The 16,220-nt window shown below is 40.4% G+C and overlaps 1 protein-coding gene across 3 annotated transcripts in view; it reads right to left on the bottom strand.

The window, feature by feature from the left end:
* The window catches only part of usp22 (ubiquitin specific peptidase 22), a 116,891-nt gene that overhangs the window by 42,776 nt on the left and 57,895 nt on the right, over positions 1-16,220 (bottom strand). For all 3 annotated transcript variants that reach the window (XM_080206491.1, XM_080206492.1, XM_080206493.1), the window contains 2 exons: positions 6,323-6,436; positions 2,359-2,460 (listed from right to left, as the gene is read on the bottom strand). In XM_080206491.1, coding sequence (XP_080062617.1) covers positions 2,359-2,460; positions 6,323-6,436 — 216 coding nt within the window. The remainder of the gene's footprint in view (positions 1-2,358; positions 2,461-6,322; positions 6,437-16,220) is intronic.

Here is a 16,220-nt window from a genome sequence, read left to right as displayed (position 1 = left end):
TTAATTGAAGGTTACAAGTGGTCCAACAAGAAAAACCACTCACCACCCAAGTTCATTGATTTTATCGTAGAAATTGATGACTCATTGCAAGAGCCACACTGGGGAAATTTTTCTAACGGCAATGCGCCATTTACAGGGCTACTGGGCTAGTGTGATTTACTCCTAAGAAAGATAAATTGATACATAAAGTGATAAATTCTTGACCTTCCGGTACAACATCACTCCATGATATGCAGGCCACACACCATGGAAGTCAAACCAAGCACAATTCTGGGAAAACGATACAGCAAAATACAATCCCAGCTATGGGTGATGAAGTTTATTTCACTGCAATGTTAATGCAAACCTACTTGTGACAGTAAATAAACAAACTTCTTGTTTTGTTTACTGTTCGAAGAATACCTCATGTGGTCATCGGTGGCAAGGCAAAGACTACAAAATTGCTTTTGTAAATATACAAAGTCTTAAGCATGCAAAGCAGAAAGCTGTAAAAGGTTGCAAAAAGCGATAACGAAATGGTGGCAAGCAGTAAGTACCATCTGCAAGATGCACTTCAGGAACTCAAGGCTCCTAAAGCAGCATCTTGCAAACCCACTACCAGCTAGAAGGACACAGGCAGCAGATACATAGGAACACCATCACCTGGAAGTTCCCCTCCAAGTCATTCAATATCCTGACTTGGAAATATATCACTGTTTATTCAGTGTAGTGGGTCAAAATTTTGGAATGCCCTCCTTAACAGCACCATGGGTGTACTTACACCACAGGAACTGCAGTGGTTCAGTAAGGCAGCTCACAACCACCTTGTCAAGGACAATTAGGGATGGACAATAAATGCTGGCCTAGCCAGCAATGCCCTCATCCCCCAAATTAATTTAAAAATTGAATTCACACGGTATTGCTCCAGTAGAAGAGCTAGAGCAAGCAGTCAAGGTGGACCAAATTCCATGTGTTGCAAATTCCATGATTCAATGAACAATTATAGTAACAGAGTTTGCAAATTGTAAACATTCGGTTAATCAGGCAAATTTACTCACTTCCATGGGTTTTATATCTGGCAAGATATTTTAGGACTAATGGAGACAATGATTCAAGTAGAAACCATGTCATTCAGTACTGAAAAACAAGTTAGATAGGTGGTTTAAGGAAACGGGAGAAGAACCAACGAGCACATGGGATTAGGGACTAGCTTGTTGTGGATGATAAAAATATGGAAATAGGCAATTCAGCCCATCCAATTTGTGGATGGTCTCAGTAGCCTTTTGTGTTGTGATCTGTATGTAATTTCTAGAGTTATGTTTCACATGGTGTCAAATTAAAGCAGAAAATAAACTTGTTCCTTCAGGGATTAGATCACGTGCAGACTCCAGAACTGCATTACCTCTGTAATATGGTTTTCTATTCAGCAACAGTCCATAAAAAGTTCAGTAAACATCAACCCAATAGCAGAATCCCTGACTTATTGTGAGCTGAACAACAGTAACTAACAGCACTAACCTGGAAACATCATGAACTGTTCTGACCGAAAACGTTAGCTTGCCTGTACTCTCTACTGATACTGACTGACATGCTGAAGTTTATTTCAAGATTTATGGGATTCTCAGTTTTGTGGCATTTCAAGTCTGCTTCCCTTCCAGTTTACTTCTGCAATATGGATGATGAGGAAAAACTAGGCTTTACGACCCTAAACTCCTTTGTCCCAATACCACAAGTACCTCAAAAATCCCAAAACTGATTGCCCAAAGATTCCAGGATTTGCAATTAGAGCCAGAATGGTGATCGTGTTCATATGTTTTAAAATCAGGTTCAATAGCAAACTAAATTAAGGCCAGGATTTTGGCCAAAGTCTCCAATTCTGGAGGATGGTAAACCCATTTTAGTGTTATCTTTCAATTGGACATTATTCAGCTTGATACCAAGTAATGGATATCCCAAGTTGAAACAAGCCAAGTTCAACAAAATTTTATAAAGCTTTCTGATACTATTACAATCCATGGTTACAAAAGAGAGATGGATATCAAATTCCTGACACTGAGCAAGAATCAAGGCTGTTGCTTAAAATACAAAAAGCTAAGCTTTCATACAATTCCAAATACAGGATGGTCACTGGGTTCATGTCATGTCCTTAGGTGGTGATTTTTCCATCATAAAGGATTATTCCATGCACAGGAAAAGCAACAACAAAAAAAAATGACAAAGATTGAAATACACAGTGATTTGCTTCTACCATATAACATTACCATACAAAAATTTTTGAATCTACCATAATTATAAATGTAACTTTTGTACTGACCAAGCCATTGTCAGTGCCACCCAAAGTTTCTGGTCCCTGCCTTTCCAGAACTTGAATTCACTTACCGATGGTACAATTTGTAGTTATTTTCCTACGTTTGGGATTGTGCCGTAGTAATTCCAATTCTCTTTTTGTTGGTTCCCATGTTGAATACTTTTCACCAACCCCTAAGAGAGATTTCAATTTTAATGACATATGATCAGATTCAGTTTTAATGATGCACAAATTCTTTATAAGCGCAAAAAAAAATTCAAGGTGGACGCACATAAATCTTCACTTGTACACCATAGAGGAAGTTCTCTTTCTGGGGAGCTGATATCTAACAAATGGAACACTGTGCTAAAACTGCAGTATTCAAATGTTAAAAATTGTGAAAGTTGCATCAGCAATTTCACCTAACACAAGATCATTCCCTCTTCAGACCACTGGATAGAGGCTAAGCAAATAGATGCATTTAAAGGGAAGCTAGACAAGCATGAGAGAAAAAGGGAATACATGGCAATAATGGTAGATTTAGCAGAGAAGATGGAGGATTGAGTGGAGCATAAACAGGCATGGACTGAGTGAGTCAAATTATGTTTTTGTCCTGTATACCATGCACAATCACACAACAGGCAATCTAAAATTACTCTGGCAGTTTGTGTGCACAGCAGACAAGCTAGTTCAAGAGTATCCAAGCCCATTCCATGATATTTTGAAGGACAGGCAGACAGACACACTGCCAGTCCCAATAAAAGGAAATGCCTACTGCACACATCTTGTAGCTGGCATTATGCTTCAATTGAAATTTTTACACGACTACATTTGAAAACAAAAAGTTAGGTCATCCCAAGATATAAATGCACATTTTTTTTTCATCCCTTTTTCAACCTATTATTAGATTTAAATCAAAATAACTTACCATGGGCTAGAACCTGCACCTTTCCAGTGAGATCTTTCACTGCAGGTCTGATTCCCTCTTGTCTTATATTTCCCTTGAATACACTTATTGCTTTTACAGCCTTATTCCTTTTCCATCCTTTCCTACTACCTGGACCCAATATCTCTTGGAAACCTTATGTCCTGCAGCAGCTCAAACATGGTCTGACACACAGACATTACAAGCAGGATAGTAGCACTTCTGCTTCATCCACTACAATGAGACAGATTTTTCCCCAGAGGCTTTAGAAATCTATTTGTTCTGTGTATTCAATTAGCTACAAATAAAAAACTGTTCAAAATGTGATGGAATACTCTCCACCTGCCTGGAAGAGTACAGCTCTATCAACACTCGAAGATTGACACCATCCCCTCCAACCCATACCCCATGCCAAATTGAAACTTTTGTTCCTTTACTGTCTCTGAATGAAAATCCTAAAATCCCCTCCTTATCACCACTTTGGTGTACCTACACTACTTGGACTGCAGCACTTCAAGGTGGTAGCAGCTCACCACCACCTTCAGGGAGGAAGTAGGGAGGAGTAACAAAATGCTGGCTCAGCCAGCAGCGCCCATATCCTGCAAAAGAATAAATTTTAAAAATGCAAGTCTTAGTTTACAGGTAAAAAGAGCAAATGTATAACAGAGCAGCCATTCAAGCACATGCTACAAATCTATAGCAGCTAAAGTAGCTGAAAGGGGCAATCCAATAGATGCAGCTTACTTGAAATGAAACTCAGCACACAAGAGTAGTAAGTTAAGACTCAGCTTGTAGTTGACTGATTGAAAATAAATTAAGCAAAAAAAAAAGTATACAAATAATTAAAAATAGTTTGCCTAGGAAAAAAGTCACGAAATTATATTCTACAGTGATCTGCTTACAATATTTGCTACTGATATGGATCATGATGTTCTGAATAATACTAAATTAGTGGATAGCACAAACTTATGGCAGGTAATGAGTAGAAGAGAAAATACACAGATTCAGACAAGGCATGCAGGTTTTAATGCAAAAAACCGAATAATGCATAAATGAACATAACAATAAATATGAAAGGATCTTATTCATGGATGGCACCTGACCGATGTGAAGCATTGGCACAGCTGGAGGGGCAGTGGACTGTATGTAAAACATAAGCGATACTACAGAAATCAGTGGTGGGGTTGATGGTGGAGTAAAACATGAAGTTAGCTTTTAGCCATGCTAACCTTGAAAAGAGCACATGCACACTAGAAAGTTACAAATAACTGGTATGATTCAAAGCTTTAAGATTATGAAGAAAGCATTTGCTAGAAAAAAACAAAAAGAAAACATGACATATAAAAAGGCTTAACTTCTTCAGCTGAACAATAAGAAAACCAAATTCAATCTTCGAACTTGGTATAAAAACTGAATGCATCTTCCACCACAGCCACCATCTTAGGTTGAACCCGACTGTTTGCAACTTCACAATTTGCTCAACTCAAGCTGAATATTTCTGACCCTGTGATAACCCCCAAAGGTCCATGGGGAAAATCACTGATTGATTTCCCTGTGGGCCTTGTTGAGTACAAGTTCCCCTGGTAAAATGCAGTGGCCTGTCCAGCTGGAACTCATTAATTTGCATTCAGTAATAAAATAATGTTTGTTTCCAGTCGAGTTTTCTGAGTCATTATATTGGCGATGAGGAACAACAAAAGTTTTATAAAGCCTTGCCTTTCAATGAACCCAGCAAGACAGTGATGGAGATATTGAAAATGCCACTGTTTGAGAAACTGGAAACTTAGAATATGGGGTAGAGAATTGGCTCCAGTACGCCGAACGAATGTGATATTTTCTTCCAGGGATACATGAGGATCAGCATCATAAAAAGTTTAACCTAAATCAGCAGCTCCAGATTCAAAGTCTTTTGACGAATTGTTAGATATGGCATCAGACCACTACAACCTAAACCTTCTGTTACATTGCCAAGCTACAAGTTTAACAGGGCAACTAAATTTCCTGGTGAACCTGTCACTGAATTATTGATGAGACTGCAGAACGGTGAGCAACTCAGTGGTTAGCACTGCTGCCTCTCAGTTCCAGGGACCCGGGTTCAATTCCAGCCTTGGGTTACTGTCTGTCAACAGGAAACTCCGCCCTTTAAAAATTCAAGAACCAGTCATCTGGGCAATGCAAATTTGGGTTCGGACATGAAGACAGAGGCGGTGGATACCAGTCAGAGGTTGCAACCAAGAACGAGCTCCCTGTAATGGCTCTTTGCAGAATAGGTGTTCATATATCCGTCAAAGAGGCAAAGGCAGCCTCATTGTCATGGGAGCGAGGGGGAACCGGGAGCGAGGGGGAACCGGGAGCGAGGGGGAACCGGGAGCGAGGGGGAACCGGGAGCGAGGGGGAACCGGGAGCGAGGGGGAACCGGGAGCGAGGGGGAACCGGGAGCGAGGGGGAACCGGGAGCGAGGGGGAACCGGGAGCGAGGGGGAACCGGGAGCGAGGGCGGGGAAGGAATGAGATAAACCCCATGAGGTCTATGGGGAAATCATTGATTGATCTCCACGAGGCTTGTTGAGTATAGGCTGCCCTGATAACTGTAGTCCTAGTGTGTACACCACAGTAGTAGTTTATTACAGAATGCAAAAACCGTATCCCTTTCCAGTCAGATTTCCTGAGTCATTACAGGCCTCTCTCCTCTTTATCATAAAGATTATCTGCCTCCACTAAAAAAAATCCAGCATCATTTTACCTCAAATTTTCTGCCACAAAAATCACCATCCATGCTTTTTGTCACCTCCAGATTTAATTATACCAGTGATCTTTTCACCAGCCTCCTGTTTGCCAACTTCCATATATATGGATTGTCTAAATTTCCACACCAAATCCCTCTGATTTTGCTGTCATTTCTTAGATACTATAACTTGAACGTTTAATAAGAGGAATGAACTCCAACAGGCCAAACTGTCTCTCTCATTAGCATAACTAAGCACAAGAAAACCATTAAGAGGAGCGCTGCAATAACTCTTTTTTTTCCCCACCAGGTTGATTCTTCCTGACCGTTTTCCCCCAAGGTTTCCCCCAGCAGAAAGTTCCCAATATAGCCCACCCCAAAATGAACTGAAACATTCTATCACATACCTTGCAACTTCCATGCTTTTCTTTGTTCTTCTTTGGCAATTTGTTCCATGTCTTTATCATATATATAATCTTGACACATAAAACAATATATACCTCCATACAAGAGGTCTATGGCTGGGAAAAAGAAAGAAAACCAAGGGTAAATTCTGAAACACTTTCATTAAAAAAAAAGACCATAATTGTCACATTTTCAAAGAATATTCTCTTCACCTCATGCCAGAACTAACTCGAATCTAGTCCAGACAGGATGAACCTCATCTTAAACCTATGCTACTGAAATGCCAAAGGACTTTTCGACTAGAGAATTAACATGTTCCAAGTCTCATACTTTCAGAGTAATTTTTTCATAGAATCATTCATGGACTAAATATGACATGAATGGACCACATCTACTGGGTATTCATTTCTCATCTTTTCTAGAACTGTCAATTATAACAACTGCTGCCAATCTGCCCACCGTATGCTCTTTGGACAAAATCATTCCACCGATCTGAATTTGGAAGTCATGGACTAGTAGGGTATTCAGTATCTTTAGTAGCTAGTGAGCAACGAGGGTTCTACTGAGGAGCCATCTGTGCAATCGCTTTATTAAACTCAGCCAGATCACAGACAATCATAAGTATCTACAGTGCAGTCACTTGACTAAATTGATTTAATTTAAACTAGGCTGTTGCTACCTCAAGTTAGCAGTGAGGACAAAAATCTGGTGGAGCTATTTTCATCTTTAGCTCAAATTCTACACAAGATTCTCCCTGGATAAAAAAAACATGAACACAGTAAGAAGTCTCACAACACCAGGTTAAAGTCCAACAGGTTTATTTGGTAGCATAAGCCACTAATTTTCGGAGTGCTGCCCCTTCATCAAGTGAGTGGGAGTTCTGTTCGCAAACAGGGCATATAAAGATACAAACTCAAATTTACAAAATAAATGGTTGGAATGCAAGTCTTACAGGTCGTCAGGTCTTAAAAAGGTACAAAGTGAGTGGAGAGAGGGTTAAGCACAGGTTAAAAAGATCTGCATTGGCTCCAGCCAGGTCAGTTAGTGAGATTTTGCAAGCCTAGGCAAGTCATGGGGATTACATATAGTGTGACATGAACCCAACATCCCGGTCCTCATGTATGCGGAACTTGGCTATCAGTCTCTGCTCAGCGACTCTGCATTGTCATGCCGTGAAGGCCGCCTTGGAGAACGCTTACCCGAAGATCAGAGGCCAAATATCTGTGACTGCTGAAGTGTTCTCCAACAGGAAGCGAACACTCTTGCCTGGTGATTGTTGAGTGGTGTTCATTCATCTGCCGTCATAGCATCCGCATCATCTCCCCAACGTACCATGCCTTGGGACATCCTTTCCTGCAGCATATCAGGTAGACAATGTTGGCCGAGTTGCAAGTGTATGCACTGTGTACCTGGTGGATAGTGTTCTCACACAAGATGATGGCATCCGTGTCAATGATCCAGCACATCTTGCAGAGATTGCTGTGGCAGTGTTATGTCGTGATCACTGTCCTCCTGAAGGCTGGGTAGTTTGATGCGGACAATGGTCTGTTTGAGATGGTGCAGTTGTTTGAAGGCAAGTAGTAGCAGTGGCTTTGGCAAGATGTTCATCTTCTTCAATGACATGTTGAAGGCTCTGGAGAAGATGGGTACTCTGTCCTCCGTGTCCCGTGTTGGTCTTCTGAGGTTGGTGCAGTTTCTTGCAGTGGCATGTCAGAACTGTTGATCAATCAGTAATTTTATTGAACACTTAAGGCCAAAACGGCCAGGAGTTCAGGGCAGCACAGTCATTAGCACTGCTGCCTCACAGCACCAGGTTCAATTCCAGTCTTGATTGACGGTCTGTGCACAGTTTGCACATTTCTCCCTGTGTCTATGTGGGTTTCCTCCCACAGTCCAAAAGGTGTGCGGGTTAGGTGGATTGGCCACGTTAAATTGCCCCTTAGTGTCATGGAGATCAGCAAGGTAAAATGTATGGGGTTACAGGGATAGAACCTGGATTGGAGATTGTCAGTGCAGCTCTATGGGCTGAATGGCTTCTTTCTGTACTGTATGGATTCTATGATTCAGAATACCTTTTAGCAACATTTTTAATATAAAACAAAAGCCAACAAAAATTGTTCTCAAAAACTCTCCTTCCCTGTACCTTATCCCAGTCCAAATAAAGAGCTTGTGCTGGGACACCAGCATACACCCTGCAGACATCTGATGAAGCTGGGTTTCCTTAGCCAGTCTCATAGTCTTGTAGCAGTGACTCTCCAGCTTATGTATCCTGGGAAAGATGACTCCATGCTTTGTGGGATTCTCTGTGTTGTGTTGCTTTGGGATACGAAGCTCTCCAAGTGCGGGTAACAAGAGAGCACTGGGCTAGAGTTCTTTATTCAGGGAGACCATGGCTATGGAAAGTTTAGGGGCCATTGGCTGCAAAGTACATGCATCTAGGTGGACAATGTTCACCAGAAGAAATGGTTTGAAACCCTTCATTTATTTTATGATAAATCTAATCCCAAAAGTTACAGATGAAAAGCTCAATGGTCAATGTTACAGTGACAAGATAGGCAGACTCAGGAAGTAGTTGTTTCATTCAAAATGAAACAGGGCAAACAGACGAGCTAGTACAAAATGGTCCAATAGAAAAGATAGGAAAGTAAAACAAAAGGAGGGTAGCAGTATTGTTTAAGCAAGCATTGCAGTGCTGGAGAAAGAGGATGTCACTTCTTGGCCTTTTGGCTGAGATCAAGCACAAAAAGGGGTTTAATGCCTTATTTGGTCAACTTAGATTTCACTTGCCTCACTTGAATTGAATTCAATTGGAATTTAAGTTTTGTTTTTGGAGAAAGGAATGGATTGGGGTCCACTGATCCATCTAGCATTGGCTTTGCAAAAATTAAGAAGGATGTCCCAGAAAGTTCAAGGACAGAATCAATTTGGCTAAAGGAACAAAAAAAGTATTAGAATGAGAAAGATGTAGGGGAACAAATCTGCAGGGAAATTATAGAGGGATGCAAACATTATAGAGTAGTTCTAATGGGAGACTTTAATTACCTAAGTGTAGACTGGGACAGTGGTAGCATAAAGCGTAGAGAGGGACAAGTGCAGCTACATCGTGTTCAGGAAAATGTGTGTGAACAGTCCAACAAGAAAGGAAGCACTGTTTGGACTTAGTCTGTGGAAATGATGTGGGCCAAGCAGGTCAAGATCAATAGGGAAACATTTAGGAGAAAGTGATCATTGTATCACAAGACTTGCGGATAAAGGAATAGGGTCCAGGTGAGATTGTGGTCGATCCAGACACGATGGGCTGAATGGCCTCCTTCTGCACAGTAGGGATTCTATGATTCTAAGACCTAAGATGATAAAAGAAAATAAGTAACTGGGGGAGAACAAATTTCAATGGGGCAAGAATGGAGTTAGGTCAGATAGACTGGAACCAAAGGTTGGCAGGAAAAACCTGTGGCTGAAGAATGGGTTACCTTCAAAGAAAAGGAATGTTTCAGGCACACTCAAGGTATATTTCCTCACGAGAGAAAAGTAGCATTAACAAATCCAGAGTCCCTGAATGAAAATTTAGATAGATACTAAGATAAAGGAGAAAAAGGGCACTTATGGCAAGTGTTAGACAGAAAATACAACTGAGAAATCAAGAGAAAAAGACACGGTTCAGAAGGAAGGTGAAAAGCATATTAGAGAAGCAACAAGGGATTATCAGGAAACAATGGTAGCTAACATAAATGAGAATTCCAAAGCCTCCTATAAGAGGAAATGAAGGGCAAATTAGGGATCTAAAAAGGAATCTAAAACCCAGGAAAGTGTATATTGTATTAACTGCTTAATGAAATTAAAGGAGGCGGGGGCATGGCTGAGGTATTCAATGAATACTTTGCATGTCATTACCAAGGAGGTAGATGCTATCCAGGCCATGGTGATAGAGGAGGAAACTGTGTCACTGGAAGGCTTCAAAATTGATAAAGATGAAGTGTTAGATCAACTCTCAGTACTTAAAAAAAGTTGACAAGACACCAGGACCAGATGAGATGCATCCAAGGATACTGAAGGAAGACAGAGTGGAAATTGCAGGGGCACTGGCCATAATCTCTCCCAGACTTAAGGGACGTGCCAGAGGACTGGAAAATTACAAGCGCTACACCTTTCTTCAAAAAATGCAAGAATAGCTCCAGCAATTACAGAACAGTTTAATTTTGTGGGCAGGAAAGCTTTTAGAAACAATTATTTGGGATAAAATTAATAATCACATGGAAAAATGTGGATTGATTAGAAACTGCCAGCATGGATTTCTAAAGAGGAAATCATGATTTAACTAACATGCTGGACTTTAAGGAGGTAACAGAAAGGGTCGATAATGGTAATGTTGCTGTAGTTTACATGGATTTTCAAAAGGCACAGTGCCACATGACAGACTTGTGACAAAATTTACTGCTCATGGAATAAAAGGATCACTGCAGTGGATACAAAATTGGCAAAGTAATGGGGAGCAAGGAATAATGGTCAACGGATATTTTTCAGGCTGGAGGGAGGCTTGTACCGGTGTTCCTCAGGGTCGGTATTTTCCTGATTTGCATTAGTGACCAAGATCTTGGTGTGCAGGGAACAACTTCAAAGTTTTTAGATGATGCAAAACTTGAATTGCAAATTGTGAACAGCATGGTATAGAACTTCAAAAAAAGGACATAGACAAGCTGATGGAGTGGACAGATAGGTGGCAGCTGAAGTCCAACTTGGAGAAACATGAAATGATTCATTCTGGCAGGAAGAACATGGACTAACGATTATAAAATAAGACGTACAATTCTTAAAAGCATGCAGGAACAGAGAGACCTGGATGTATATGTGCATAGATCATTGAAGGTAGTAGTTAAAGTATACATTATCCTGGGTTTTATTAATAGGAGCATTTGGTATAAGATCAAGGAGGAAGTTGTATAAGACACTAGTTAGGCTTCAGCTGGATTTTGTACAGTTCTGGATGCCACACTATAGGAAGGATGTGAACACATTGGATAGATTGCAGAAGAGATTTACAAGAATTGGATTCAGGGGATGAGAAACTTCAGTTATGAGGACAGACTGGAGAAGTTGGGATGATTCTCTTTGGAGAGAAGGCAGCTAAGAGATTTGATACAGCATTTAAAATCATCAGCAAACTGAAGAGTGAGTGACAGATGGCCTAGTTTGGGGGTGGTTTGTTTGCAGAGACACCAAAAAAAGGAATTCCCTTTTACAAAGGGAGTAAGACTGAGGAAAAAAAGTCACAGTCTAAAGCGTTTAAACTCAAATGTTGAATCCAGAGGACTAATGTGCCTAACCAGAAGATGCGAAGCTGCTCCTCCAGCTTGCATTGGGCTTCACTGGAGCATTGCAGCAAGCCAAGGACTGACATGTGGACATGAGTCCAAGATTCTGAGTTGAACTTCTGAGGTACAGGAAGGTTGGGATCATGGCTTGCGGATTGAGCGAAGGCGTTCCACAAAGCAGTCACCCTGCCTACGTTTAGTATCCTCAGTGTAGAGGAGACCACATTGGAGCAGTGAATAAGTAAACCAAATTGAAGAGGAAGTGAAATGCTGCTAAACTGGAAAGGAGTGTTTGTGGCCTTCAACAGTGAGGGAAGGAAGGAAGGAAGAAAAGGAGCAGGTGTGGTTGCAGGGAAAAGATGCTCTGGAAAGGGAATGGGGAGCTGGAGAAGTGGACCAAAGCATCACAAGGATGCTGACAGTAGGCAGTGAGGTGAAGATGTGTGTTTCATGGTGGCATCATGCAAGAGTTGAAGGATGATCCTTTGAAGAGAGGCTGGTGGGGTGGAAAGATAGGACAAGGAAGACTCTATCATGGTTCTGGAAGGGATGCGGGCATATACACCTGCAATTTAGCTCGTCACCACATCGAGAGACATCTTTTATAAAAGCAAAATATTGCAGAGCTCTAACAAAAAAAGGGTCACCCAGACTCAAAATGGTGGCTCTATTCTCTCCCCACTGGTGCTAATCCCCACTGGAGATTTTCCTGCTTTTTTGTTTGAGACATCTTTTGTTTCTTCACTTGGCTCATTACCACTCCCTTTGACTTTTGTACAATGAAACCTTTTACTATTTAATCTGTCCTGCCTGCCACCCTAACACTAACCGTCTCTTTTGTTGTTCTTGCACTCTTTCACATCCTCAAAATCTATTACACGTCTAATGTTCCTCAATACTAACGGAAGGCCACATCTGAAATGTTAATTCTTTTTATTTTCGTAGAGCTGCCAAATATTTTCAACATTCCCTCTTTTTACTTCAGATTTCTGGAATCTGCAGCATTCTGATTTTGTAATAGAATTTAGCTATCATTCAAGTTTACATTCTCCTTTATAAATACATTATTTATTTCTATTTGGTACCTGGAGTTCAAGTGTGCCTTGCCTATTTCACTTTAGGCCATCTTGATTCCTATTTCCTTTACAAATGTTTCAAGTGTTTCCAAGGAAACAGGACTTCCACACATTACCACAGCAACAGTGCTTCTGCACATCAACATTCAAGCCTATATTAGGTTTAACTCCACAGAATTCCATGTTTAAGAAAAGCACATTATGCAGTTCACTCAACAGCTGGAGAACAAACTGGCCAGTTCAAGATTAAATCCACACATTGATATAGGGACCATTTAAGAAAATCACATTGGTGATAGAATTTAACAACACTACAATAGGCCCCACATATCATTCACAACTGTAGCAACATAGAAAGGAAAGCACAAGTAGACCTTTCGGCTCTTCAAGCCTCCTCCGCCATTCACAATGATCATGACTGGTCATCCAACTCAACTGCCTGATCCCGCCTTCCAGCCACATCCTTTGATCCCTTCACCCCATGCAGCTATATCTAAATCCTTCTTGGAAATATTAATGTTTTGGCCTCAACTGCTTTGTGTGTTAGTGAATTTCACAGGCTTACCACTGAGTGATGAAACTCCTCATCTCAATTCTAATATGTTTACTCCTTATCCTTAGACTATGACTTTGGTTCTGGACAGCCCACCATCGGAAACATCCTTCCTGTATCTACACTGTCTAGTCCCGTTCGAATTTTATAGGTTTCTAGGGGATTACCCCCCACCCCTCATTTTTTTAAACTTGAGTGCACAAGCTTAACTGACAACCTCTCCTCATACGCCAGTCCTGCCACCCTAGAAATCAGTCTGGTAAATCTTCTCTGCACTCTCTCAACTGCAGATCAAAACTGCACAAAATATTCCTGGTGTGGTCTCACCAATGCCTTCTTTAATTGTAGCACTGTTGTTATTGTGGCAACATAATTGCTGCAATGTTTGCTTTAATCTGAACTAGGGTTCTGTTGTTTTGTGTTTTCCCCTGGGATATTGCAGAATAAATCTCCATGAAATTGATTGACAGGTAAGATTATATGACTGGACTAGGCTTTCACAGAGAACTCGAGGTAATCTGATTTTTGGGATCTTTGGAGAGAGATCACTTCCTATCTCTTGCTCTGCGGTCTTGAGGCTTCAATCTACTAGGAAATAAATCTCTTTTTCTGAGATTATACTGTTGAGGCGGAGCTCTTGAATTTTCTACATGAGAATTAGAAGACAAGCATCTGTCTGGATCACTCACCAAAGGTGTTAAAAGGCCAGAATTTGAGTAGCCATTTAAGCATTTTGCTTCCTGTGCTAACTAATTCTAAAGAAGGGATTAATGTCTATGTGAGGACACTGTTAAATTGGAACAATAGAAATAGCTGGCTGTTAAGAATACTTTGACATGTTTTAAATATTTTAGTTGGAAAAAGTTATGCTAATTCTTTTTGTTATATTCTGTCATCTTTAAAAAGCTTGTTTTGATAAATGCTTCCTACTGAGTCACTTGAACTGTACGTGGAGTGAAACACTATGCTCACCCTAATGCCAAAAATCAAATAAAACGTCATGCTAACTTCATAACACACCTTGGAGTTTCTGATCTGGTCTCAACATTACCCCCAGTTTTACACACTAATTTGTTTTTGTGAGACATTGTTGAAAGTCTTCTGAAGGTCCAATTAAACCACATCCACTGGCTCCCCCTCATCAAGTCTATTAGCTGCATCCTTCAAGAATTCCAGTAGATTTATCAAGCATGATTTCCATTTCATAAATCCATGCTGACTCTGTCAGATTTGATCACAGTTTATCAAGTGCTCTGCTATAAAATCTTTGAAAATTGACTCTAGAATTTCCCCACTACTGACATTAGGCTGACTGGTCTGCAAATCTGTTTTCTCTCTACCTCCCTTTTTAAATAGTGGGGTTACATTAGCTACTCTCCAATCTGTAGGAACTGTTCCAGAGTCAATAGAATTTTGGAAGATGACTACCACTATTTCTTGGGCCACTTAAGTACTCTGGGATGTAAATTATCAGGCCCTGGAGATTTATCAGCCTTCAATCTCATCAATTTCCCCAACACCATTTCACTGCTAATACTGATTTCCTTCAGTTTCTAGTTAGTCAGCCATTTTTGTTCCCCATTATAAATTCTACTGTTTTTGACTGTAAGGGATTGTCTTCAATCTTTTCTCTTCACATATCTTTAGTCAGTTTTTATGGTCCCTGCTGCTTACTCTTGTAAGCTGTTTTTCTCTTCTTAATCAATCCCTTGGTCCTCCTTTGCTAGATTCTAAACTGCTCCCAATTCTGGCCAATTTGTACGCCTCTTCCTTGAATCTAATACAATAATATCTAATTTCCTTTGTAAACCATGGTTTGGACACATGTTCTGACTTACATTTGCGCCAGATGGAGCATATACGTAGTATATCAGAGCATCCGAGTACTCCACATAATGCCAAAAATATGACAATGGCAATAAAGCAAGTTGCTCCTGCACATTGCACTATGTAGGATTGCAGTCCAAGTTGTTTGCTGTGATGCCAGAATTTATCAATATATCACCTAGGATTTCAGGGCAAACATCAAGATCACTTTCTAGAAAGGATCAGAAACCTGCCACTAAAAAAATTGAAAGCAGAAATCTATGTTTTATTAAAATGTATTTTAATACCCAATGATTATTTTATTGAAGTGCCATTCAAGTTCCTTTCGAATCTGATCAGCTTCAGTTGGCATCAATATTTGGCACATAGCTGAATGATTAATGTCTTCCTGAGTCACTGAACAAAATCCTTCCATTCCACAAGACCCAGCAACATCAAAGGACTTGCATATTTTAACACCTTGTCTTTCAGCTTCTCCAAGTGATCAATATTCACAAAACAATGAATCACTAAGTATGGTCACTGCTGTTGCCTGCAAAGGCAAATATAACATCTGCTTTTGCACAGAGCAAGCTAGCACAAATGACATTGAAATGAATGACCATCTAATCTCCAATAAATGAATAACCAAAACCAAAAATTCTATTCACATTCTATCCATCCTCCAAGATTGGCATTCTTAATCTAGGCTGATGTCTCAGCTCAATACTGTGGAGTTGCCACATGGGACAAGTATAGCCTTTCAGGTGAAAATTTAAATTGATGCTCCAGCTACACTTCCAAGTAGACAAAATAGCCCACGGCACTATAAAAGACAAGTTTGGGCTGGAGGTATTCCATTCACTATTTATCCCTCAACCAACATCACTAAAACAGATTGTCTGATCATTATAACATTGCTCTTTGTGGGACCTTGCTGAACACAATATTGTTGTAATATAGGAAATGTGGCAGACTATAATTATTCTTCATAATTACTTAATTGGCACTTTGGTCCATTCCAGGATCTTGAAAGGCACTAGATAAATGCAAGCGCTTTCTTTATTCCAGATGGAAAGAAAATTAGACAGGTACTCAGGAGAATGGTGAACAGGATACCAGCTGAACTTCCTTCAAACGTTTTCCCACCTTCCCT

This window comes from Carcharhinus amblyrhynchos, chromosome 18, assembly GCF_965287045.1.
Source record: "Carcharhinus amblyrhynchos chromosome 18, sCarAmb.v2.hapA, whole genome shotgun sequence".
NCBI lineage: Eukaryota > Metazoa > Chordata > Chondrichthyes > Carcharhiniformes > Carcharhinidae > Carcharhinus > Carcharhinus amblyrhynchos.
This window is presented reverse-complemented; position numbering and strand designations above follow the sequence as displayed.